Source organism: Eucyclogobius newberryi, unplaced genomic scaffold, assembly GCF_026437365.1.
Source record: "Eucyclogobius newberryi isolate DKJ021-1_F unplaced genomic scaffold, fEucNew1.0.hap1 SCAF_17, whole genome shotgun sequence".
Lineage (NCBI taxonomy): Eukaryota > Metazoa > Chordata > Actinopteri > Gobiiformes > Gobiidae > Eucyclogobius > Eucyclogobius newberryi.
In genome coordinates, this window is record NW_027315801.1 from 27,499,366 (window position 1) to 27,524,251 (window position 24,886).

The 24,886-nt window shown below is 38.7% G+C and overlaps 1 protein-coding gene across 2 annotated transcripts in view; it reads right to left on the reverse strand.

The window, feature by feature from the left end:
- nkain4 (sodium/potassium transporting ATPase interacting 4) overlaps nt 1–24,886 on the reverse strand; it is a 42,423-nt gene that overhangs the window by 6,424 nt on the left and 11,113 nt on the right. For both annotated transcript variants that reach the window (XM_072449759.1, XM_072449758.1), the window contains exons 2-5: nt 20,170–20,307; nt 18,713–18,793; nt 13,001–13,204; nt 1,125–1,185 (exon numbers count right to left, since the gene is read on the reverse strand). In XM_072449759.1, the coding sequence (XP_072305860.1) occupies nt 1,125–1,185; nt 13,001–13,204; nt 18,713–18,793; nt 20,170–20,307 (484 nt within the window). The remainder of the gene's footprint in view (nt 1–1,124; nt 1,186–13,000; nt 13,205–18,712; nt 18,794–20,169; nt 20,308–24,886) is intronic.

Below are 24,886 nucleotides of genomic sequence, written 5' to 3' on the forward strand. Positions count from 1 at the left end.
GGTGGGGACGCGCTCCGCTCACAGACGGTGAATGCCTGGTATGTGACCGCTTAAGACGAGGAGAGCTACAGTAGGGCATGTAAAGACGACACACGGGCGAGAGCTTTGAGGCAGGTTTGTTCAGCCAGAGGTGATTTTAATGGACCTGAGCTCGATTGCAGTCTCCTCATGAATGCTTGAACAAAAAAAAGGCTTAGATGTAAAGTTACTTGTGGGTTACTTGTACTTGTTTGTATTGTATGTACGAAGTGGGAGGTGTTCAGCTGACCTTTCCTAAAATATGAACCTGAGGCTAATGGGGTTGAATTGCTTAGATATTTACCAGTGCAGCTCTGGTTTCACCATGTGTTCTGATGGTTTGAGTTTTTCTTTTAGTAAGATTGAATATTATTTGAAATAGTATAATGATATTTAGCGTTTATTCATTGATTGGTGAATAGATTACGGTCTATTTCATAAAGTTATGTCCATTCATGTTAATATAACCATAATATTTTATTACTGATTACTCTTTTTTATTGACCAAACATACTCCCCAGGTTTGCATGCAGGTGTATTAAGTAGTACTGTAGAAAAGTCAATTTGGATCAATTTGTAAACTATACATTCAACACCTTTTCTCTTTTACATTTACATGAGTACTATTTAACCTTATCTAGAATAAAAAGGAGGGCCATGCTGAGCCAAAACGCGTTGGCGTCAACAACCTCATAGAGTGCTCGGATGGGAATAATGAACAGACACAATTGCTACACTTTTTTTTAACCCAAAATACAAAGCTGTTTTTCCTCATTGTTTCGGTTTGACTGAAAATGTGACATTGGTCAATACATAATAATAACTATTATCTTTTAGTGGGATTCAGTGGGACCTCTTTTTCCAACTAAAATACAAAACAAAAGATACAATAAAATATAGAATTGAATAAAATACATGTAGCTGGTGATGGGGGGAGGGTACAACTCTGCACGGACAGCTGGAGTGACAAATATAGGGGAGCATTACAGAGATGAAAGTGAGGAGATGAAGAAGGCACAGTGCAGTACTGTGTGTGTTGTGTGTGTGTGTGTGTGTGTGTGTGTGTGTGGTACCATTTGAATATGCATGTTTTTTAAAGAACTTACAGCTGTCTTCCTCTTCAGTCATGGCGCTAACAACGTAGCAGGCGTACACAAAGCCAAGGAGCTGTGAAGACATAACAATACGGCACGTTAGGAAAATAAAAATGACTAAATAAGTATAACATGAATATAGTATGATTAATTTGGGATAATCTGCACAGGGCTGTTGGTGGATTGTGAATTATAAGATAAGATAAGATATTCCTTTATTGTCCCACATGGGGAAATTTCATTGATGCAACGCAGGTAGATCCAGAGGTAGAAACAAGGGGTAATAACGTGTCACAGGTATGTCAATAAAATATTCAAATTATACTTGCTAAACAATGTTATTGTCTTTGTCAACAAAGACAATACAACAATCGTATGGTTATTTCTTTAGTTGCTTTAGACCAACCAGACCACAAGAAAGGAAGCAAATCATTAATTAATTATGACGTTTTAGCACATGCTTTAAAATCACCTACGTGTTCTACTCTGATTAATAGTGCTGACAGATTTTAATAAAAGATTCTCAATCCCCTAAAAGTATAAATGAACGTCAGCACCTCTTTTTCAGAATCAAAGCGTTGTGGTAGCTGAAGTCTCTCCATGTGCACCACTGTACAAAGCAGCAGACAAAGGGTTTGGGCTCGTGTGCGCAGCTCATAGTGAAGAGCCTGTGATCCTGGGATAGTCGCTCTCCACACTCAACCATGCACCCATCATCTGGCACTGGGCCAAGTCAATTAAACCAATCGGCCTCATCCCTGCTCTGCCAGATCTGTCTGCATGCCAACAGGACAGATACACGGCTCCATAGAGGAAGTAGTGAGTGTGGTGTGACTGCTATTTCCACACCACTCATTTATCCTCGCAGTATAAGCCCAGTTTAGGTATAATTACAATAGGTCCAAAGGCTGTTTAGAGACTTTTGAATTCATCTTTGATCTTAATGTTTGACTGACTTTGCGATTATATAGAAAACTAAATAAAATCTTAAAGGACTCTGACAACTTAATCACAAAAACATTGACTTCCGCCTCTTCATAGAGACATTTCACCGCAACAAGCAGCGGATTGTCTTTTACATGTTTCCATTTTCGAAAAGTGTCTATGTGACGTTTTAGAACCCAACATGTTTCACTCTGTCTGAATTTTTCAAATAAATGCAACTAAGTACAGGGATGTGGGCGGGGATAGGAGGTGGGTGAAAAACAGATATTTTTGAGCACTGTAGAGTCTCAGTTACAGGTCACTACAGTAAGATAACGACGAGGGAACACATTTGTACCAAGGTTAAAAACTAATTTAAGTTGATTTGGCATCACATGTCTCCTTTAAACGTCACAATGTAACAAGATTTTTTAAATAGTTCCAAACTACTACAAATAATCCCTGTCTGATATCTAATTCATGGCACATTTTTAGACACTGAATGATGTTTTCTTCATTCACTCCACACCCGGTGATGGTAAACTACTTTGTCTCTGATAGACACAGCACATTCATACAAGGGAAAGGTAGGTAGGTACTAAGTAGGTAACAACAACTGGTCCGAAATGGGATCAAATTAAAGGTCTAACCACTCAGCCACAGCCGCCCCAAATGCTTGTTAAATGCTTTATGTGTAAAATAAACTTTACATGTAAGACCAAAAGACTATGACTGCCTCTGTGATCAACCTTGATAAGACTTTGCCATTTCCTCACTCATTTTCCTATCTAATTGTCGGTCTCACCCCATCCATTAAACTGGCACCAAAATGGAAGTGAATTAGCATATGTATACAGGCAGTGTCAGACACAAGATGGTGTTAACAGCAGGGGGCACTCTAGGTTGTGTGTGCATGTGTGTCCCACTGAGTTAATATGCAGCAGTGTGGTTCATTTACATAATGGGCCCTGATTGCTGTTGTGGTCTGGGATTTACAACATGTTACGGCAAAACATGTCATAGCAGCAAGATTCAAAATAGAAAGAAGAGAGGAATTACAGGGTATTCTGGGGATGAATGACATGCTTCTGAAATGGAAACAAACAATGACTAGGTTGCTAAGTGTTGAGTGGTGTGACCGAATGTTTATGTGGTTATGAAGTAATCTTACGGTAAATGTGTCCGCAGAAGTGATACAGACTATTATGTGTGTGGACTTTTTTTTAAGTGCAAAGGAGGAAGAAATTGGAGAATTCTGTGCTCAAGTGGAGGCGCTGAATCTTAAAATACAGTGTCTGCTTCATCTACTACTACTACAACCAGATACACAAAAATGTAGGGTATGAAAGTGATGTCTCGCCATAGTTCAGAGCCAAATGTAGCACGTCCGTAAGTGCTGTACTATGTGATTGGTGAAGACATAATTCTTGTAATAGTCGTGGCTAATCAGTGAAAGCGCTGCTCTTTTTTGCTCTAGGGCTGCGCTGTCCTGGAAATAAGACCATGTCCCCAATAACAAGTGACATTTCATTTCATTTCCGGTGTTTTAATTGCTCTAAATAATGCTGCATTTACACAGCTCTTTGACTTTCCCCGGTCACTTTGCAGCATTGATTTGAAATGAATTCCATGATAATTTAGCTCATAAGCCAGGCCATAACAGAGAAATGATTAGTTTTACTAGTTAATAGGAAAAGGCAAGTGCTTGTTAAGGTAATTCTAAAATGTTTGACTAAACCAGAACAAATATAATATGATACTAATAAACAGGAAAAAAAAATAATATGTAAAAATCTTTAAGAATGGCCAAACATAACAAACTATAAGGAAGCAATGGTGCGTTTCAAACTGAATCCCAAACAAGAGCAGATCTAACACAGTAATATCTGTATGCTAATCCAAGACGCTAACTCTTCTGGCCACCTGCTTGTCTACATGGAGATTTCATTATTGCTTTGCTTAAAAAAAAGCTTTTTTTATTACTTGAAAAACACTGTATGCTGGCTTGCCTGTCCACAGAGCTGATCTGTAACTTGGCCTAGTGGCTCCACAAAGATTGGCAAGTTTAATGCCATACTGTGGATCATTCCTGGTTGAGCAGTGACATGTCCATAAAGACAAGCAGGTGGCGGATCCTCCATCAGAGAAGTTATGCACCTCTAAACCAAATCAAACTTTTTCAGTCCCCCCATAATAACAACAGTTTGTGTTCGTGACCCCCAAAAACACCAAAAATAGGCTCCCCACAAAGTGATAGAGTAGGCTTTTTTCGATTGGGCATGCCAGAAAACTTTGTAGGATGTCAAACAGAATACATTTTCAATATTCCCCACATCATCTGAGGACCTCCTGAAATAATTTCACGGCCCAAATTACTGCATATTTGAACTCAAACAGTGAACGAAACAAATGATATGAAAGGTTCTGTGTTTTTGTTTTTTTTCCTCTGCAAGAAGAGGCCCCACTGTATGAATGAAGACGTGAAGAGGGGGGCCAGCTGCTGATTGAGGGAAAAGGGTTTCTTGTATTTGCATAAGTTAATGAGGGTCAGGTTAAACTAAATGTGCCTTTCCAGTGCTCGTCTCCTCCTTTTTTCCATTTAACAATGTGTAGTTAAGACATGGTGAAGTTATCCCTAAAAAACAACCTCATCATTCAATAGACGATGTTGACCCTTTGTACCAAAAACAGTTAATCGCCTGTTCAATAGAATTATAAACGGCTTCATTGAAATTCATCATTAAAACCTGTGCAGGTGGGAGTTAGTTTAGAGCACCCACATATGTAAATTAAAAGTTTTTGATGGTTGTGTCCAAGAATGAACTGACACTTCTCTTCACCCTATTTCTTGTATCAATCTTATCAATTAGCATCAAGGGCTCCAGAAAAAACATAGCCTCCATCTTGGCCTTATTGACGCCTATTCACAACAAGCCGATCCACAAACTCATTAAGACACTATTGATTAGGGGTCGGAGTCAAGTATAGTCCCAGAATACTAAGATCGTGTGCACCGTAGCAAAAAGGCGTACAGATGTTTTGCAGGTTAATTACCCGGCGCCTTCTGGAGTGAGGACTGAATTAGGTCCAGTCTGTGTGTGTTTGGCAGCTGCATGTTTAATGACAAAAACATGATGAGATAGGGACTGTCGAGACCCCCATCCACCTGTTCATTTACCCATCAGCCCCTCCTGTTTCTCCCTCCATATGTGTATGTTCACGAGGACAGAGCTACACTGGACCCTGCGGGGATAGAAAGTGTCTGAGCTGCTGATTTGCATCTATCTCATCAAATCACAGCGTATGAGCGTGTCAAGGAGAGAGGAGATTCTCTTCTGATTTTTCATGTGCGAATGTGCTACAAGAAATACTACTCCATGTGAAGAAATGTACCATGTAATTTGTAGTAGCTCAGTGACAGTGGTGCAGTGATAGTACTCTGTAGGTCCAGTTCGTATTCGGCTAATCCCTTATCAGGATTATTTAACTCAATATAATTGTACAAATATAATAATCGGGACCATTTTAGAGGCAAATGGAGTTTTTCAGTTCCCCTGAATATAAAAAGCTTTAATATCTGGTTTGCATAACTTCATAATTAAGCTTGATATCATAAAACTGGTCACAGACTAGATGAATTGTGATCTGTTTGACAATTTGAAAGAGAGAAAATGTTACTGTTGTTTGGTCATCCTATCAATAATCATGAATAATCATTAAATCATCGTTTTACTGAAATCGGTAGTATAGGTTGTGGAATCTTACTCACACTTTATTGCACAGAAGTAATCTACTATAACAAGAGTCAATTACATTTCTGCCCTTTTGTGTTTAATGTTCTGATTCATTCATGAAAACATTTACAGGCACATTTGAGCACATTCTTGATGCTTTGTTCAAATATCATCTCAATATTGTTATCAAGATAATGAAAAATCATCAATATCATCCAAACCCAATGAGGTATTTATCCAGGTTTGAATGTTGTTCAGTACTTTTTGGTATGCACTGAGTAATATAATTCTCAAGTAACAGCAGCCATGGCATTTCCTTCCATGGTTATTCCTTCACCCTCATATGAGATTTTCTGCCGGCTCCGACAAACTTTTAACAAGACCAAATATTAAAATGAAATTAATCCATGCAGCCAAATCCATTTCGCTGTAAAACAGATTAGCAATTAAATCTCCTGACTGCGAGGGCCTTTGAAGTTACAGTGGCAGTGGCAGTGCCTGTGCGAGTGACAGACTGAGCCCAGCCTGACACAGAACCTGAAGGTGCTTCTCATGTCTGCTGGTTTACAGACACACATTAATACATTTAAATATCAAAGACAACATCAGTCTCTGGTTGAATTTACGTCTAATATTTCACATTTAACAAAATTATCTTTGTGATATGCATTTATACAGGCATATATACAACCATCTGTATTCTATCAGGCCTGTGCAAATACAGTCATATTTAGTGATGATAGAGGGTATGTAAGTCTTAATTGTGATAACCATGTTTTTTGTTGCATGAATGAATTGTTTATCTCGGTTCAATTCAGTTATGGTCACAGTTGATTGGAGTTCCATCCCTCTAGAGTCCTTAAATCTAATATATATGGTTCAGCTTCATTTGGGAAGCTGAATCCATATCAACCTAACCCCAAAATCCTATTGATGTGTGCCTAATATACATCAAAGTGCAATCACACCACAGGCTAATAGAGCGATCTCATCTCCCACCCTGACCTCAGAGAAAATAAGGGATGTGGGGTTCATAAACACACACACTAGCACACACACACACACACACACACACACACACACGCATATAAACACGCACACACACACACACACACACACACACACACACACACACACACGTGTCTGACCCCTCGCACTCAGAGCTAATGACTGTTTTGTCCAAGCTGTGGCTCTCCTTCGACCGGAGCCCCTTTAATCAACCAGGGACCCTCCCACTCCGACTGCAGAGCTGCACTACATAAACATGTTCATAGAATACACACATGTGAGTATTGTAACTCATTGAAACCAGAGCGTAAACATTTTTAAGTAATTTAATTGTATTCATTATAATTTAATCAAAGGTGCAGTATGTAACTTTCCTGGTGGGTCGTCCACCTGATTATATATGAAATATATATTATATAACAGTAACAAGAACTAAGTCCTAAGCCAGTGTTTCTCAACTGTGGTACATGTACCACTTTTTACTCCACTTTTTGTTCTCTTTTGGGTTTGTCTTCATTTGGAACTATTAAAGCTGTAAAAACTGCCTGTAGTCCCATTGTTAGTCCGTTTAAGCCATAGTTTAGACCTAGAATATTCCTGTTTTTGACCTGGTTTAGATCTGGTGGTACTTGGAGGGGAACATTTTTTCTTAGGTGGTTCTTGGTGTGAAAAGTTTGGAGACCTGTTCTAAGAAAATAAACTCAATTACTACCAAAGTTATTCAGAATTTTAATTACTACTCACTAATGAATAATTTTATTTTTGGAGCTACTCTATATCCAAGAACTGTGTCCAAGGTATTTCTCTTGTGGATCATTAAAGTTTGTCTAAGTCTGACAATGAATGAAAAACATTTCCCAACAAAGTAAGTCTTGTGCATTTACTTACATCACCAAAGGTTTGTGGACTGGGAGGTCCCTGTCCCTGAGCAGGAGCTAAAAGTGAGGCCCCAGTCCCTAGTTCACTCTATGAAAATAGAAGCAGCAGGAACTACATACCAGGTTCTTACAATGCCAAAAAAAAGAAGAAGAAAGAAATTGTATTGCCTGTGATGTTCACAATCCCAAGTGTGGCATTAAACTTATATCTTGCATTGAATTAGATGCAACACTCTTACTTCAGGGGGAGTTACCTCTTCACAGATCTGACTTGTTTGATTGAGTATTTGACAGCTTGTTTCCACAAAGATAGTTAAGTTTCGTGCCATTCATTTTCTGGCAAAGCAATAACTTGTCCATGTAGAGTATATGTATAGTCTGTAAATCATTCAAAACCAATTTAATTTCAAAATATGTATCTGGATAACAACATTTTTGCAGAGTGCGAACCTTCAACCTCAAATGTTTGTTTAACTTTTTTTTCTTTGTAAAAATGAAAGTTAAACAATGTTACAGGAAAAGGAGGCAGGAAGACAGAAGTTAACAGTGATAGTATGACAAGGGACAAAAACAAAAGGAAGTGTGCAACGGACAAGAGAATGACAAGAGCATTTTCGACATTATCCCCTCTCCAATCCTCTTGATGCACACTTCCAGGGCAAAGAGGCAATAATACAAAAACACCAGCATTTCAAAAGACTTGAAAAGGCACTGACAGAGAGTAGTTTTAGTTAACAGTAAAAGTGGCAGGAAACTAAGGAATAGGTTTGATACTCAATCACTTTTTTTGATACCACAAAGACATCATTTTCAACACAAAATAACAGTACTTTTGTTCTGTCACTGTCACTGGAGCAAAGGTCAAATTCTGCTGTATTTATGTTTTTTAGTTTAGTTTTTTATTATTGATACTTGGTCAAATGTCTATCTAGTTTTGATCACTCGTAGCTGACAACCCTACAACATCTGTCTTTGCTACAACAATAACATAAGTTGTACATACAGTGATATAAGTGAAAGAGTACTGAAAATGTGTACTCAAATAAAAGTACAGCACACGGCAAAGTATGCATGAAGAATACTACATTATGGGCTAGATTTATTAAGCGTTTGAACAGGTGCAAAACAGCTCAACTGGAGCAAAAAGCATGTGCATCTCTGAGAGCTAATGAATGTGCAAAAATTGGCATAGAAGATTTTAATGATGGCATTTTGCAGGTTCTGTCTGATTTATCAAGACTACGAGGAGCAAAACTGCATGAATGTTTAGGACGTCTGAAAAGCAGATACCATATTTTATACTATGAGTCGCACCTTTTTACATAGTTTTGGCCCGGGTGCGACTTATACTCCAGAGCGACTGATATGTGATATTATTCGTTATTTTCACACTGGCAAATGCAAGAGAGCGCTCTTGGCTCTAAGCGACGCAGAAGAAGAATCTGCACTTCCTCTGGAGTTTGTGGAGTTGTTTAGAAGTGACACAGAGGAAGAAGAATTCAATTCAGTGATTTGGGGTAATACTGATGCTTTGGTAAACTTGTAAGCATGTTCTTTATGCTATAGTTATCTGAATAACTGTTCATATGTTACGTTAACATAACAGACATTTACGACAGTTCGTTATCTGTGTGTAATATATAGACTTCCTATAAGTGATCTGTTCTTCTGTATCTACCTCTGTATCTACCTGCGTTGGACCAATGAAATTTCCCCATGTGGGACAATAAAGGAATATCTTATCTTATCTTATCTTAATGTAGCTAAAGGTGCTACGTTAGCACACGTACAACTATTCACCATGTTCTCTAATCTGTTTCTGCATTTCAAGATGAAATGTCTGTTCTAGGTCTTGGATTTTATCAAATACATTTCCCCAAAAATGCGACTTATACTCCAGTGCGGCTTCTATATGGTTTTTTCTTCTCTATTATGCATTTTTTGGCTGCTGCGACTTATAGTCCGGAAAATACGGTGTACATTTTTTGGAGAACAGAACAGATGTGTAAACTGCAGTTTTCACATCACTGTGGCGTGAATAAAAATGTCAAATGATTGTGTACGGCTCATTTACAAATGATAAAAAATGATAATGTGTTGTTTTGAAGGAGAGGTTATAAAACACGCTTTACCTGTGACTCTTTGGCCTGGATTCGAATAAGAAACTAAACAAGTGTTGGCCAAACTAAGAGGCTAGTGAACATCTTGTTCATAATTTTAGTACAACCAAAATAAGATTAGTAGCGCTCCCAAAGCCACAGAGCGCTCTCACAGCAGAGGCAACACACATTTGCACATATAGTAGTTTGTTCATGCAGTGAACTCATTTACATATCATATATGCCATTTCTAATGATAAATAAGGTGCAACACACCCACTAAATAGTATGTGCGCATTTTAAGTAGTACTTGCAATAAAGCACAGTTTTGGTAAATCCGATTTTTTATTTATTCTTATTTTTTTTACCCAATTTTAGTAACATTTAGGATCAGTCTTTTATACAGAACATGATCATTAAACAGTTAAAGCTGATTCTGTTTTAAAAAAAGGTGTGATATATAAAGTATATTAGGATTTATACACGAGGACAGCAACAATGACAAATGAAACCACATATTGATGTTTCCTTTAGTCATAAATGAATAAAAAGGACGTTCTTGTGCTCAGTATGACCTCTCAGCTGGTTGTAATGTAACCTGTTTGGTCCACAGAGAAAAGCCCTGAGACCTTCTCGTACATAGACTCCCCTGTTAGTGATGAATAGCAGCCGACAGATGTCAGTGATGCCTCCATTACAGGCCAACCAATCCACATTTTTCATCTTAATGAAACATAGTCCTCTGAGCTTGGAATAAATATTTAATAGCCTCTCGCTGTGACCTTGAAAACCGCTTTCCCAAAGACAAAGGGGTGTGCCCCTTGATTATAATTCTTTTCATTATTTGCCTGTATGTTTTATGCCTGGGTCCACATGTTAGCAGGTTAACTAAAAATGGACAACAAATAACTGGATATACACGGCAAGATAGTGTCAAAGAGATACCATCTCAATTCACAAGGTTGAGCAGAATTATTAGTTTAAACTTACGAATTGTGGAAGATCGAGGAATCGCCCCTGAAAAACGTGATCCTTGTATTAAATATTTACCATTAAAAGTTAATCCACTGCTTTTGAACAAAAATGGTGTTTTAAAAAGGATAAATAATAAGCTTATTGCTGAGTCAGGTGCCAAATCATTTGTTAGTGGAGGTGTATTAGCAGAGTGAGAAATTATAGGGCTGTAAAATGACATGAACCATTTTACTGCCATTCTCTGTGGGGTGATGGGCATGACACAGTTTATTCAGTCTCTATAAGTCACACTGTTTGTTTACCAATCTGCCATCTTTTAAATGCACACACAGCATTTTTACTTGGGTCAAAGGACAATTGCTTACGTTAAACCGATGTACCCAAACTGTGAAAGTAGGAATGATGTATTTAAATCTAACTCCTAACAAACCCTTTGGAACATTATTAATATTCACATGCACTCGTTTTCGGGCTTCAGAACTGCTATTTCAGAGGGCAACGTGAAACTGGGCCAAGCCAACAAAGTGTATTCAATCAGAGCGCTGCTTTCGGCTCTTGCATACTGGTTCACAAAAGGTACAATAGTCTGGTTATTATATATAAACACCATGCAGCAGTTTCATTTTGTCCCAAAGTGAGCTTTTACCATATACACTCTATGAGTGACACTCTCTCTCTCTCTCTCTTTCTCTCTCTCTCTCTCTCTCTCTCTCTCTTGCTAAGTGCAAGCTCAGGAGCAGAGCCAGATGTGGAGGAAAGCAGACACAGAGAAATCAAGGACAGAGGGGACAGTAAGCATTTTATAACGCGCCCCGCAATGAACACCCGCAGGTAACCCACCCGGGTCAATAGACAAACCGTGCATCACTACTGAAATTATTCTGTGAGTCGTTAAGAACTAAATAGCAAAAAAAAATCTGTAATCCCACCGAGTGTTTTCAAATAGAGTGATCAGAACAAGCCTGGCTCTCGTTCAGCAGGAGGTCAGCCAGAGGAGCAGCAGTGTTTGTGAGCGCTCATGTCGGCAGGATGTCGACTTTGGCGTTTCAAACTGAGCAAGACAATAAGGGCCTATCGGTGTCGAAGGAACCTGTTAGCAGCTGGCAAGTCTGAGCCACTCTCCCAGACAAAACAACCGATCAATGTTTCATTCAGGGAGCAGCAGAGGCAGGCTGGGGTACACGTATAATAACACACCAGTGTGCCAGTGTATCAAGGACAGGGCTTCAAGGCAAGGTAAAACCAACAACCTTCTGCCAATCACTCATAATCCGGTGTTCAATGGAGGCTGTAGAATTTAAGACTGTGTCAGTGGCTTGTTTACACTTGTATTTCATATCATCACATTACAATATTTGTATAGTGGGGGTTTAGTGACATTTCCTCTAGCGCCCCACTGGGGAAACTGATTTTCCAGCGGTCTCCCATTGGAGATTGGACGGCCACAACGAATTATGGAGTCTATATATACCAGCCTGAGCTCCAGTATAATGCAGTACCGGAGCCGCACCCCCTGAACGCTCTGTTTCAGAACCTGCCATCGGGGCAAAGACCGGAGACAGTTTTATCCCAGCAGCTATTGTCCTCTTAAACAAGCTCACTCAGCGATTTATCAATCCATTTTGTCTATGTTTTTATACTGTGTGCATGTATGTTTGACATCTCTTAATCATTGCAAACCCAAGTGTATGAATGAAGACACCTTACCTAACCATCTAAGTACTAACCAGAAACTGCCCTGCTTAGCTTCTGAGAGCTGACAAGTTCGGCCCTTAACAAGCAGGTATATAAAACGGAATTAATACAGTCTTGTCGCAAAACTAAAATCTCAAAGTAATTTTTTATACTTGATACTCAATACGGATTTCCGTACCACAATGACAATTCTAAAATGCTCCTTTTATAGACAACAGACTGCCAAGTTTAACACAAAATAACAGAAATATTCTTTAAGTTACCATGAGGTCTGAGCTGATCAGTGTCATTCTAAAAAGAAAGGTCAAATCTGTTCTGTAAATGTGATCTTTCTATATCGATACTTGCTCAAATGAGTATCTAGATTCAAACTTGTTTTACTTCATAACCCGATGAATGAATGTGATTACGGAGACTCATCAAGCTCATACAAAAATGTATTTTAAATCACAATTGGTCAAAAGGTTCAGTTTTTAGGAGAAATGTAACTTAATGGTGAAATGACATCATAGGGCTGGTGCCGGTTTGTTTCTATCATGTTTCTACATCAGTCAGAATCTTTTAGATATACTTACCGCTACAAGTATTTGTGTACCGCTGTGTAGTACTTCGATATACTGGTAGTCCACGAAGCAGCCCATGACGCTGATGTAGGACTGGGCCTCAGGTGTGGTGCGCATCCCTGGAGCCTGCTCCAGCTCTCTCCTCACGCAGCCCGGACCATGTTCACTCCACCACGAGTGATGCGCCGAAATGTTGAACGTCAGGAAGTCACTGTCCTGAGAAAATAGATCCAACAAAATCAACAAAAAGTTATACACACATTGTTCCATATTACTACATGTTATTATGTAATTAACAGTAATTAAGATGAAGCAAAAGACACCAAACATATGACTACACAATGAGCAAAACACATACGGTATATGAAGTAGAGAGGGCAATATATCAAAAAGTATAAAATTGTAAGAGAGGGCAATCCATCAAAAAGTATAAAATTGTAAATGTTTGTTTTTTTTCCTTTACATTTATTTCAAATTTCAAACAAGAGTATAAAATTATTATAGAGTCAATACAAATTTGTCAGATACTTTAACCTCAACTAATACATTTAAAGACACATTTTAACACATTTCCTTTGAATTGACAAGCAAGACTAAACAGGACTAAATCAGGGAGAAACCACGACTAAAGTAAGACTAAACAGGACTAAATCAGGGAGAAACCAGGACTAAAGCAAGACTAAACAGGACTAAATCAGAGAGAAACCAGGACTAAAGCAAGACTAAAACAGGACTAAATTAGGGAGAAACCAGGACTAAAGCAAAACTAAACAGGACTAAATCAGGGAGAAACCAGGACTAAAGCAAGACTAAACAGGACTAAATCAGGGAGAAACCAGGACTAAAGCAAGACTAAAACAAGATTAAACTAGGGAGAAAGAAGGACAAAAACAAGACTAAAACAGGACTAAATCAGGGAGAAACCAGGACTAAAACAAGACTAAAACAGGACTAAACCAGGGAGAAACCAGGACTAAAGCAAGACTAAAACAAGATTAAACTAAGGAGAAAGAAGGACTAAAACAATACTAAAACAGGACTAAACCAGGGAGAAACCATGACTAAAGCAAGACTAAACAGGACTAAATCAGGGAGAAACCAGGACTAAAACAAGACTAAACAGGACTAAATCAGGGAGAAACCAGGACTAAAACAAGACTAAAACAAGATTAAACTAGGGAGAAAGAAGGACAAAAACAAGACTAAAACAGGACTAAATCAGGGAGAAACCAGGACTAAAACAAGACTAAAACAGGACTAAACCAGGGAGAAACCAGGACTAAAGCAAGACTAAAACAAGATTAAACTAGAGAGAGAAAGACTAAAACAAGACTAAAACAGGACTAAATCGGGGTAAGACCAGGACTACAGTAAGACTAAAACAGGCCTAAATCAGCGAGAAACCAGTACTAAAGAAAGACTAAAAGTCATATGAGACCAAACACACAAATGAATAGATACTCACCCTAATCAATTTCCCAATATAGCAATCCAACCCTGCCTTTGCATCTGCTCCCCAGTGTAACGACATGCATTATTAAAACACTCAGTGATGTCAAGAAAGCTTATGAACCTAACCACCAAAAACGCGTGTCAAGTTGAAATAATTCAAACAAACATTAACATCTTTCTACACATTCTTAACTCTCGCAAAATGGGAATTGGTTTCACCTACGTGACTGTAACTTGGTACAATCATTGCATGGAAACAGAAAGTCCAGTTTGCCAGAGCAGTACATAATTCCAACAATATGGGCACCGCACACAAATACACAAAAGTCACAGAAAACCCCAGAGGAAAAGTGTGCCCTGCTTATTTTCAATTACGTGTGTCAATATGTCCGTGTATTCATCATATCATAACTATTTCCAAAACAAGGGCACCGGGAGGTCATGGAGAACGCAGAAGACTAATGATGTGACAGATGCCATTGATTGGGGCTGGGAGCTGGGGAAGCCATTCCTGTGTAAGCTGTGGGCCGAGTCCTGACAAGCACACATCAATAGTCAGAACACTTTCGGCACGCTACTGTTGGGAGGGTTATTGTTGTTCTCACTGGCAGCCACACCGAAGCATCGATCAATTTTGGGGTATCGTATGCACGGGTAGATGATGATATGGCTCAAATTCTCTCTCTGAACAGAAGTCACTTTTTGAACAACTTTTGAATACAGTGTTAGAAAAGCCATGGTCAAACTGTTCTAATTCAAGAGCGATAAAGGCTGCGATTGGCCAGACTCACACGTTAGCCTCAAAATATATGGCAACATTTCAAACCAAAAACAATGAATATCTCAAAAAATTACTTTTCCTGACTTTCATTTGCACCTTTTTTCATAGTTTTGGCCGGGGTGCGACTTATACTTATTGTTATACTTATATACTTATTATTATTTGTTATTTTCACACTTATATATGTTTTTTTCTTCTCTAATATGCATTTTCTGGTTAGTACGACTTATAGTATGGAAAATACGGTATAGTCGATCCAGGAATGTGTTAAAACATGTTTTTGCATGTATTAGTCAAGGTTTAATTATCAGAAAAATGTGAAATGGCTGTTAAATAATCATGAAAGGGCAGAAATATCACCCTATACCCTTATTTGAAAGTGTATAACACAACTTTTTTACATTTTTAATCAGCTCAATAGCAGCATTTTTTAACAGTTCACAATATTATATAAATGTCTATATACTGTCCACCTCTAATCAGAAATGTAGCGTGGCTTTGCTAAAAACAAGAAACAAATTATGCACTAACAAAAAGTCTTCACAGCAACGCCCCATGACGGGGTAACACTGTTATTAGCCAATTACAGTAACAATGTCAAATAAACTGCAAACAGAAAAAGTAGGATAAACTCTTGAAAAACGAAATGACCAATTGCTCTTCTTTCAGCGTACAGTCAGTGCTTGTACGGTCTCCAGGAAAACACCCCGGGACGCATGTGGACAGCTAGAAATCAAAGCTGTGTTTGCTGTTGCCTTCTGTCTGTCCTTATTGCCCTGTGGGGGAGGGGTAAAGATCAATAGGAGGTGACAGAGCATGTGGCCTATTACCCCGGCAACCTGCAAAATACACTTGGACTCAAAACCATGTCAAAGTTGGTGAAATCAAACCAGACGGGAGAAGCAGGACTTTGGCTAACGATAAAAAGTGCTTATGTGTGTGTGTGTGTGTGTGTGTGTGCATGTGTGTGTGTGTGTGTGTGTGTGCGTGCGTGTGTGTGTGTGCATGTGTGTGTGTGTGCGTGCGTGTGTGTGCGTGCATGTGTGTGTGTGCATGTGTGCGTGCGTGTGTGTGTGTGCATGTGTGCGTGTGTGTGTGTGCGTGTGTGTGTGTGTGTGTGTGTGTGTGCGTGTGTGTGTGTGCGTGTGTGTGTGCGTGTGTGTTCTCCTCCTGGCCTCCATATGCAGTGAGGGAGCCCGGGCCGCTTCCATCTGTCCAGTTAATGCCCAAACCGCAGCCCCGAGCAGCTGGCCTCTACAAGCCTCATTATTCAGCCAGAAACACACACATTTACAGATAGAAAAGAAGAGAGGACCAGCACACACTTGATGGAGTCCATCACACAATGACAAAGTCAGCAGAGCTCGGAAGGTGTTTCTGAAATGCATTTGGACGCATGAGCTACCGTGAGATGAATGCTGCCAACCCCAATTCATTCTTTTCAGTGGTCAGGAAGGCAATGGGGCAGAAGAGTTACCAACAGCGATGAATGAGACACAGGTCTGAAATTCCCTGTTAAATGTTTCATATTGTGTGACAGATAATTTATAATTTATCAATGCTGAAATTCAGGCTTCATAAAATGATATAAAGACATTTTTTTTTAAATAATGGTTGGCTAGCCACTACTGCAAAGTTTATGTACCGGTACTAAAGAAATTGCACACAAAATACATAAAAAGTCACTTTTAAGACCTCTCAGCCTTTAAATTACTTTTGTACTTTTATTTATTAATCTTCTAGCAGCATACTTGATTAAAACTTTATCTAATTCAGTACAAACTTGAAGGCAGATTTTGTGGATGAGAAGTGATTGTGCTGAAGGAGCAGAATCCTGCAGTGATTTATGGAGTCTGTGATTTATGATTTATGTTTTACAGCCATACGAGACATAAATTATACACTAAAGACAATTGTGTTTACTTTCACTTGTTTCACAGGAGTATTCAGGTTGTGACATGGGTTAAAAAACATATTACACACAGTTATAGCGAGCCACTATAAGAGCATTCTTTTTTCTTGAGCTGTTTCATGTTCAGAGATGCTTTTGACTGGGTCTGTAACATTTATCCATATTCAGGAAGGTCTAATGTTATTATATAAATTTTATGCCTTCAAAATCTAAGTATTTTGCCATTATTTAACGCATTCAAAAAACATGGATCACACTAAATGTACTGCTTGCATGTTTTTACACACTATGATTCTTTCAGATATAGAATACTGTTTAACCTTCTGGTCACTCTCTGCTGGCACAACACTCAAACTATAGAATCTATTTTTAAAACGTCACCACTGCATTGTTTTAGTTGCCTGACCAGCCAGTCCCTCCTACATTCTGTCCAAATGCTGAAAGGTCTGGAATCGGTCCATAGGAGGGCGTCACCTCTCCAAACATGGGCTGGTCCAACCTCCGCCGCTAATTTGTGTCACGTGTCTCTCAAATGCGGAAGACGACTCCTCTCAAAAAGATTTAGTATATTCAGAACAAAATACACAACTTAAATTTACCTCAGATTTACAGAGTTTATTTGCTTGTAGACTCTGTAGAAATCGGTGACGTTTCTCAGTCCTCTGTGTTATATTCATTTTATTTTTTCCTTGTAAGCCGCCACGTTTGTTTAGACACGAACAGACCATGAGCTTCTCTGATTGGTTGATCCGCCTATCAATCATGCCCTTTGGAAATCGGAGCGGCTGGATATGATTCCAGACCAAAACGTCTTTGTAAAGTATTTCCAGAGCCTGAGGTCTTGGCTGGTCAGGCAATCGTTTGGATAAATATAGTTTACTAAGTTTTGACAGTTTTGTTCATTTTTAGAATGTATGCTTTATATTCGAAGTTCAAAGCTCCTCCCCCTTTGAAGGACTTCCATCAACTGTGAGGTTCCACACAGACGCACCACATTTGAACAAACTGTGCTCGGTGTCAAAGAGATTCATTATCATCACCTCAGACTGTGGATGAAGGAAAACCAAGTCTGTGAGCATTTATAACCAGCCTTTTATTGTCCTGTATTGTATTAATTTTGTAATGTTCGGTAATTGTCTTCTATGTAAACTACCTAGAGATGACAGATGGATGTCAGAAATGAGCATTTTAGCTATAATCTGGCACACACAGTGCAATTTACATGTGTTCTTTAATATGCACTGTCCTTATCAAATAAATACATAAAATAAGATAACAATAAAGATAACAACAACTAATTTGAATGTGAAAGAAACTCAACGTTCTTCTATCCAAGTTTCATCTTCTGTCATATAAGAGAGAGAGTAACATCCAATCATGTCCAATAGTCAAACTAACTCCAAAAAAGGCAAACAAACAAAATATAATGTGTTTTAAAATCTCATCTTAACTTTAGATTGACTTCTTCACCAGCTCACGGCCTAAATACATAAATTACATAAATAAAGGTGATACAGGGCGCAATATGACGAACAAGAGCAACCGTTTTTCCACTAGAGAACAATGTTTGACGTCTCACCTTGGACAGTCCTCCTACGTCCAGGTAAAAGCAGATGATGAAGACGTTCCAGGCCACCCATAGAGCAGCCCATACGGTGTACTGCAGAGAGAGAGATGTTAGCAGTGTGGACGATACACATAACACATCTACTTCAATGATTTAAAGAGGATATCGATGTTTTTATTTTCTTCAGGTATTTCGTATTAAACAAAACTACAACATGTTGATCTAAGACAGCTTCATGACAGAAACAGGTCCTGGTTCATTGAATTCCTGCCTGAAACTGCAGAACTGATAAACTAACGACATTTTCACAGTAAGCAGCATATTTTCAGTGTTTTATTAATGAAAAATGGGTCCTCTTCATGTATTTTTACAGCGATTTTATAATTCTATGGCTCACTAAACATGAATAACAGTAATAGACAATTTCCTTTGGACAGTTGTTTTGACAGAAAGTTCCATTCCCCCCGAGCACCTTATGACCTCTAAAATGTGAAGTTTGTACAGTTGGAGTGCAGACAGACACATGGAGGGCGAGAGGAAGAGAAGCGAACAGTCATCAAGTGTTTCGGTTGTGAAATCCTTTGAGTCATCGTTCTTAAGTGTGTGTTCAAATGTCAACTGTGTCGAGGGCAAAGATAAACGGTTTCTCCACAACACTGGAGCATGTTGGATCAGGAACTTTCCTCACATAAAGAAACAACAGTATTATTCATACCGCTAACCCTCGTCTGAGCCGGTTTGACTACACTTCTGCAGGTCTGTTATTTACACATCACATTCTGCATTTTCCTGCCATAAACTTCATTGTCTGAACCTCTGCAACTGCACAGGGGAATATTATAATGCAAATGTGAATATAGTAGACATATACCAGTAGTTTGAGAGAACCAAGCTTCTCTTAAGTAGAAAAACACTAACTGATACTATCACTGCACTATTATTGCTGTAATAACTACTACAATTATTGAGCAAAATGAACATTTCAGTAAAACAAAGTGATGTTCACATATGCAGACTTCCTTAAATGTAATGCAATGCAATACTGTGTGGTAGCAGACATTGACCTTCTCTGTTCAAACTCAAGCCTGAAGCGGTTGAGTTCCTCATCCGTATAATGAGGCCTAATCAAGTGATTTAAAGGTGTCATACGGCTAGAGCACAAGAGAGGCTGGAGCGTGAGAAAAGATGTGTAATAATAAGAGAATAAGAGAAAACCTGTCTAATCTCCATCTCTTCAAACTATTTACTCATATTTACTAACTCATTTTTCTCCCTTTCTGCCCTTATCATCTTTGTATATTCTCCAATTCTGTTCAAATCTAAACTTTATAACCTCTCTGATACGATCTCCAGACATCTAAGGCTGTTGAATTCAACCCCAACGCCATATTGATCCTAAATTATCTTAATATATTTAGCTCTGTCGCCTCCAGTTATCTAACGTTAAAGAAATTGTAAAATATACTCACCACGACAATGTAGCGTGGGCGGTACTGGATCGTGCCAAAGAGGCCGAGGATGACTATAATGATATGGAAAAAGTTGGCGAGGATGGGAGCCCACTGGTATCCAAGGAAGTCAAAAACCTGCCTCTCTAAAGCCAAAACCTGAAAAAGGAAAGAAAAATACATGTTTAAATTATAACATATTGTAATATATTGAAATGATTTCTCCTTGGGATGAATGAAAGTAATTCTGTATCTGATAAATCTGCTGCACTGAACAACACAAGTCAACTGTGGACACGCAAAGCAAACTAGATGTGTAACTTTGATATAGTGAGAAGCTTTTGTCTGCTGAACTAAATAACGAGTGGTTCAAGTCTATGTTCTCTTCATTGAGAACGCTTCCTGAGGTGGAAGTTTTACATCAACAATTAAAATGACATCAATTGTACCTCCACTGAGCTGAAGACAAGCTGTTTCCACTGTTTCTGCCAATAGCCTTGAGAACATGGGAGAACTTTATGAGCGGTGAGGGCATGCTTTATAGTACTAACATGGAAAGCTAATGGTTTTATTGAAATCAGAAAACAATGACTGCAATGGGCAAATTCCGGTTGGCCAACAAAGACTCATGTCAGTCCTTCGATGAAAACAAGACAGAAAAACAGTTTAATCATCTACTAAGTCCCACAAATCACTCTCAAATGAATAGGAACACATCATTCAGGTTTTATTTTTAAAGATGTATTCATCTGATTAAGAAGAGTCATATATTTTCATTAAACTTTATTTTAGTTTTTTTCTAACATGATTTTATGCAGTTGTAAATCCTATTATCCTCCTCAGCTATATTCCATTCTGGGTAGTAACGTCTTTTAATTCCATTCTCTACCAATTCAATATCATGTGAATGTCCGTCTGAGCACGTTGTCAAATATGTTTTGATGTGTCGAGTCTGTTGACATGTCATTTCCAGCCAAGCGCTACAAGATGAACGAGGATAAATCTTGTCACTGCTGCAATGACAGGAGCGCACCACCAGGCCCACACCCTGGTACAACTGAAGTGCTCTTTTAATGGAATAGGATGCAACACGAGTGAGAGATAATTAAAATAACATGCCGCAATAACTTCATGGACAAGATGAAAGAAAGGAGAGGGCAAGAAGAATTCAATGCAAATATGACTTATTATAGACACTGACCCTGTTGCAACACGCGTCACTTTTTGACACGTTTTTGAATACCTCAGTAGTTATCACATAAACGTTTACTTCTAATTTAGTAGTATATTTTAAAGTCCAACAGTGCACTTAGTTGAAGGAATAATGGAGGATTTTTTGGCGCCAAATCTGAGTCTCATTTCCTCGTGGCGTGGGCAGCAGAGATGTTCATTCACATGTCAATCATAGGATGCACCTACTGCTCACCTGCAGCCTCGTTGGCTCGTCCCCAGGAGACCAGCATGTTTCCCTGGCTGCGCATGCGTGGTTGATATGCCGGTGTGTGTCTAAACGCATGGATCTATCATAATATGGTTCCCTCAGTGTACAGGACAAAATTAAGACAGAGAAGGACAGTTTGAGCTGGGTCAGAAGAGACGGAAATCTGCGAAGACGAGAGATGGGACGCGATCCGTCGCGCTAGTGAACAAACGCACGTGTAGCAACGAAGCTTTTGTATGCTTCCGCACGGGGTAAGTGCATTAGTTATTAGTGTATATTAGTGTTTTAGTTACTATTTCCACTGTGAGTAAGTCTACAAATGATAAACGCATTAAATTGAAGTTAAGATTAAAGCACCACTTTTTTCTGTGTTATTTCATGTTTTGTCCTTCCAAATGAGATGTTACGCCTGGACAGATACACTTATAGTTACTTGAGAAGCAGTTTCCCCAACATGAGTGACCACTTTTTACTTGAGTAATACTGTTTTGGACAAATGGCGTTCTTGCTTTTACTTCTCATTGGCGAGTCTACCCATCTCTGGAAACCAAGCACAAGTAGGCTAAAGAAAGTTAGAGAAGACCATGATGCCCTTGGTTATGATGTTACGTCTTAGCAGTTTATACACCATCCGACCAAGACCGTCCAGCCCTCCACATTAACAGTCTGTGTCTTGCCGCCCGAAAAAAGACAAGGCTGGAGGAGATAAGGCAAGTCAAGAAAGTGGTACATCTTCCTGACGGCTCTGGGTCATGCTTTGAGAGCTCAATAAAACTCTCAGAGACTAATGTCACAGCAGATGTGGAGCTGCCAGCCTCTGCTTTAGGCGGGCACTTAAGGATGGAGCGAGACACTATTGCCACAAGAACGCGACAAGAGTGGCTCCACGAGAACGAGAAAAGGCAACCTTTTTGACACGATCTACTGCATAATGAATAGATTTTCACAATTTTGGTCCGACTTTTTTATTTAAGTTCTTCTTTCTTTTTGTCCGAGTCAAATGTAAACACAAGAAAAACCACTCACGATTTCATCTTGTGAGATCGACTGGTTTGAGATCTTCCCTAAGCTGGTTCTACAAATGTATAATTCAGAAGTTTATTACCATAACTAACAAAGAGACAAAGAGAAACGGACCTCACGTTTCAATTTGAATTTGGACAATTTGACAAATGAGTACCCTCGAGGACAAACTTGTGAGAGCAAAGAAAGCCACTCCGCCATTGTGTATCCCCTATTTGAAGAAAGACTTGAAATATGTATAGAATATTTAAAAGCATAACATAAATCTCCAGGCGGACCAAGCACTAAGACCAGAATAGACAAACGTGCTCTCTTTTTTGTTCGTTTTTGCTGTCCAGATAAATGCACATTTTTTCTGGATGTTGTTTACTGTCTACAGCATTTGTGTTGTTGGTATTTTAATAATTCATTTCCATATCCTTATTTTTAGCAACAGCAAAACCTTATTTGCATATGTGTTGTCTTCAACTTGGAGTTTGAGCGGCGATATCGGCTCAAGCCACCGATGAATAAGCAGAAAATACAGACAGAATTAATTTTAAAAAATGATGGTGTACTTGTTTTTGCCCATTATAATTGTTTAATAGATACAACTAGGAATATTTGCCGTTGTAGCAAAGCAAAGATAGGTAATTTCAATTCAAACAGTTCAAAAGTGCTATTAACTATCATTTATCATTCAGAAAGTTAGTTTTAAAGAGCGTGTCACGTAGAGGAATGATAATCTGTTGGACAATTTGCATGAAAGTTAATTCATTGTTGTTTGATGTCAATAATCGCGAATAACAATCATTTATTTTAGACTGTGAAACGATCTCTAGACACAGCCAGACCACGTTTCTGAAATCCTTCGCTTGAATTTGTATTAAAGAAATAGCGGCGCAAACGTCCACACAAGCATGTACACGCTCTCCTCTTTCATACTGCAGCAGCTATCACGTTCACTGCTAACTCGATAATCCTACGAGATGACAACAATCAATCAGGACGAGATGGACACACGTGCGCCCTAACGACACAATTAGACAGCAATTCATAGGAAGCGTCTTAGTGCAGAGAGTGGGGCACAATTTGATCAGAACGATACCAATACTGTTCCAGGAAGAGCAGGCGGCTTCGTAACGCTCCATAAAAGCAATATCACAAATGACTCCCTCTAGAGTGACGGGAGTGCTTAGTGGGAGAGGAAGTTAGCCACAAATACTAATGTTATTACATTTTGGCGTAAATACTCCAGGAATAGGATTGAGGTTCAACTTTAGGGTCACTTTAGAAGGTTTAGTGAAACCCTGGGAGACAGAACTGCCAAGAATGTAACTTCATTCACTGTTTTCAAAAGTAAATGTGATGGGACAGTTTGAAGGTATAGTCAATTTGAAGTTTGGCAACAAATTATGTCTTTTTATGTTTTGATTTATTTTGTTTTTTCTTCTTTTTTTAAACTTAAACTGTTTTTCAATTTTATGCCACAAAAATATAACATATAATGGAAACTTATGTTAAAAAACCTTCAAATACAGGTCAAATAAGTCACATTTGTCAGAAACTTAAACCTGAACCAGCACAATTGAAGCAGTGTTTCTCAAACTGTGGTACGCAAGCTCCTTTTGACACAATTCTGACAAAGTTTTGGGTTTGTCCTCCTATGGGCTAGTCCTTCTTTAGAACTACATAAATCATTGTATAGTCCTTTTTCACCTTAGTTTAGTTTATTATTGGTGTTGTTTTTGGACTTTTCTGTTGATTACTAGGATACTATAAATATATACATTTATAGTAGTAGTAATTTCTGTAAATATTGCCCTACGCTATTAATGTTTATTCTAGATGAAGGACTTGGATATGCGACTTCTTCTTCTTCTGTTACTTTTAATGGCAATTGGCATGAAACTGAAAATGTGCACATTTACTGCCACCTACTATAGTTGTGTGTCTAGCTTCTTCTACCGCTTCCTACTGTAGATTTACGTCTTCAAAGTATGTGTTTTACGCTATAGTGTAAAAAGGAGAGAGAGAGAAAGAGAGCAAGAAAGAGAGGGATAGAGCAGATACACGACTTGACAGACAACAATTCATTCCAGACCTTGTCAATCTAACTATTGCACAGTAAAAGGCCAGATGAGGGGGATACAGTGGTTAATACCATGCGAACTAAGACGTTTTTTAGTCTGAAAGTCTGTTGTATGTGCCTTTCTTCTGAGGGTGTGTTGTAGATGTACCACATTAAAATAGGGACTATAAACTGGGACAACGCCTGGAAATAAACATAGACCA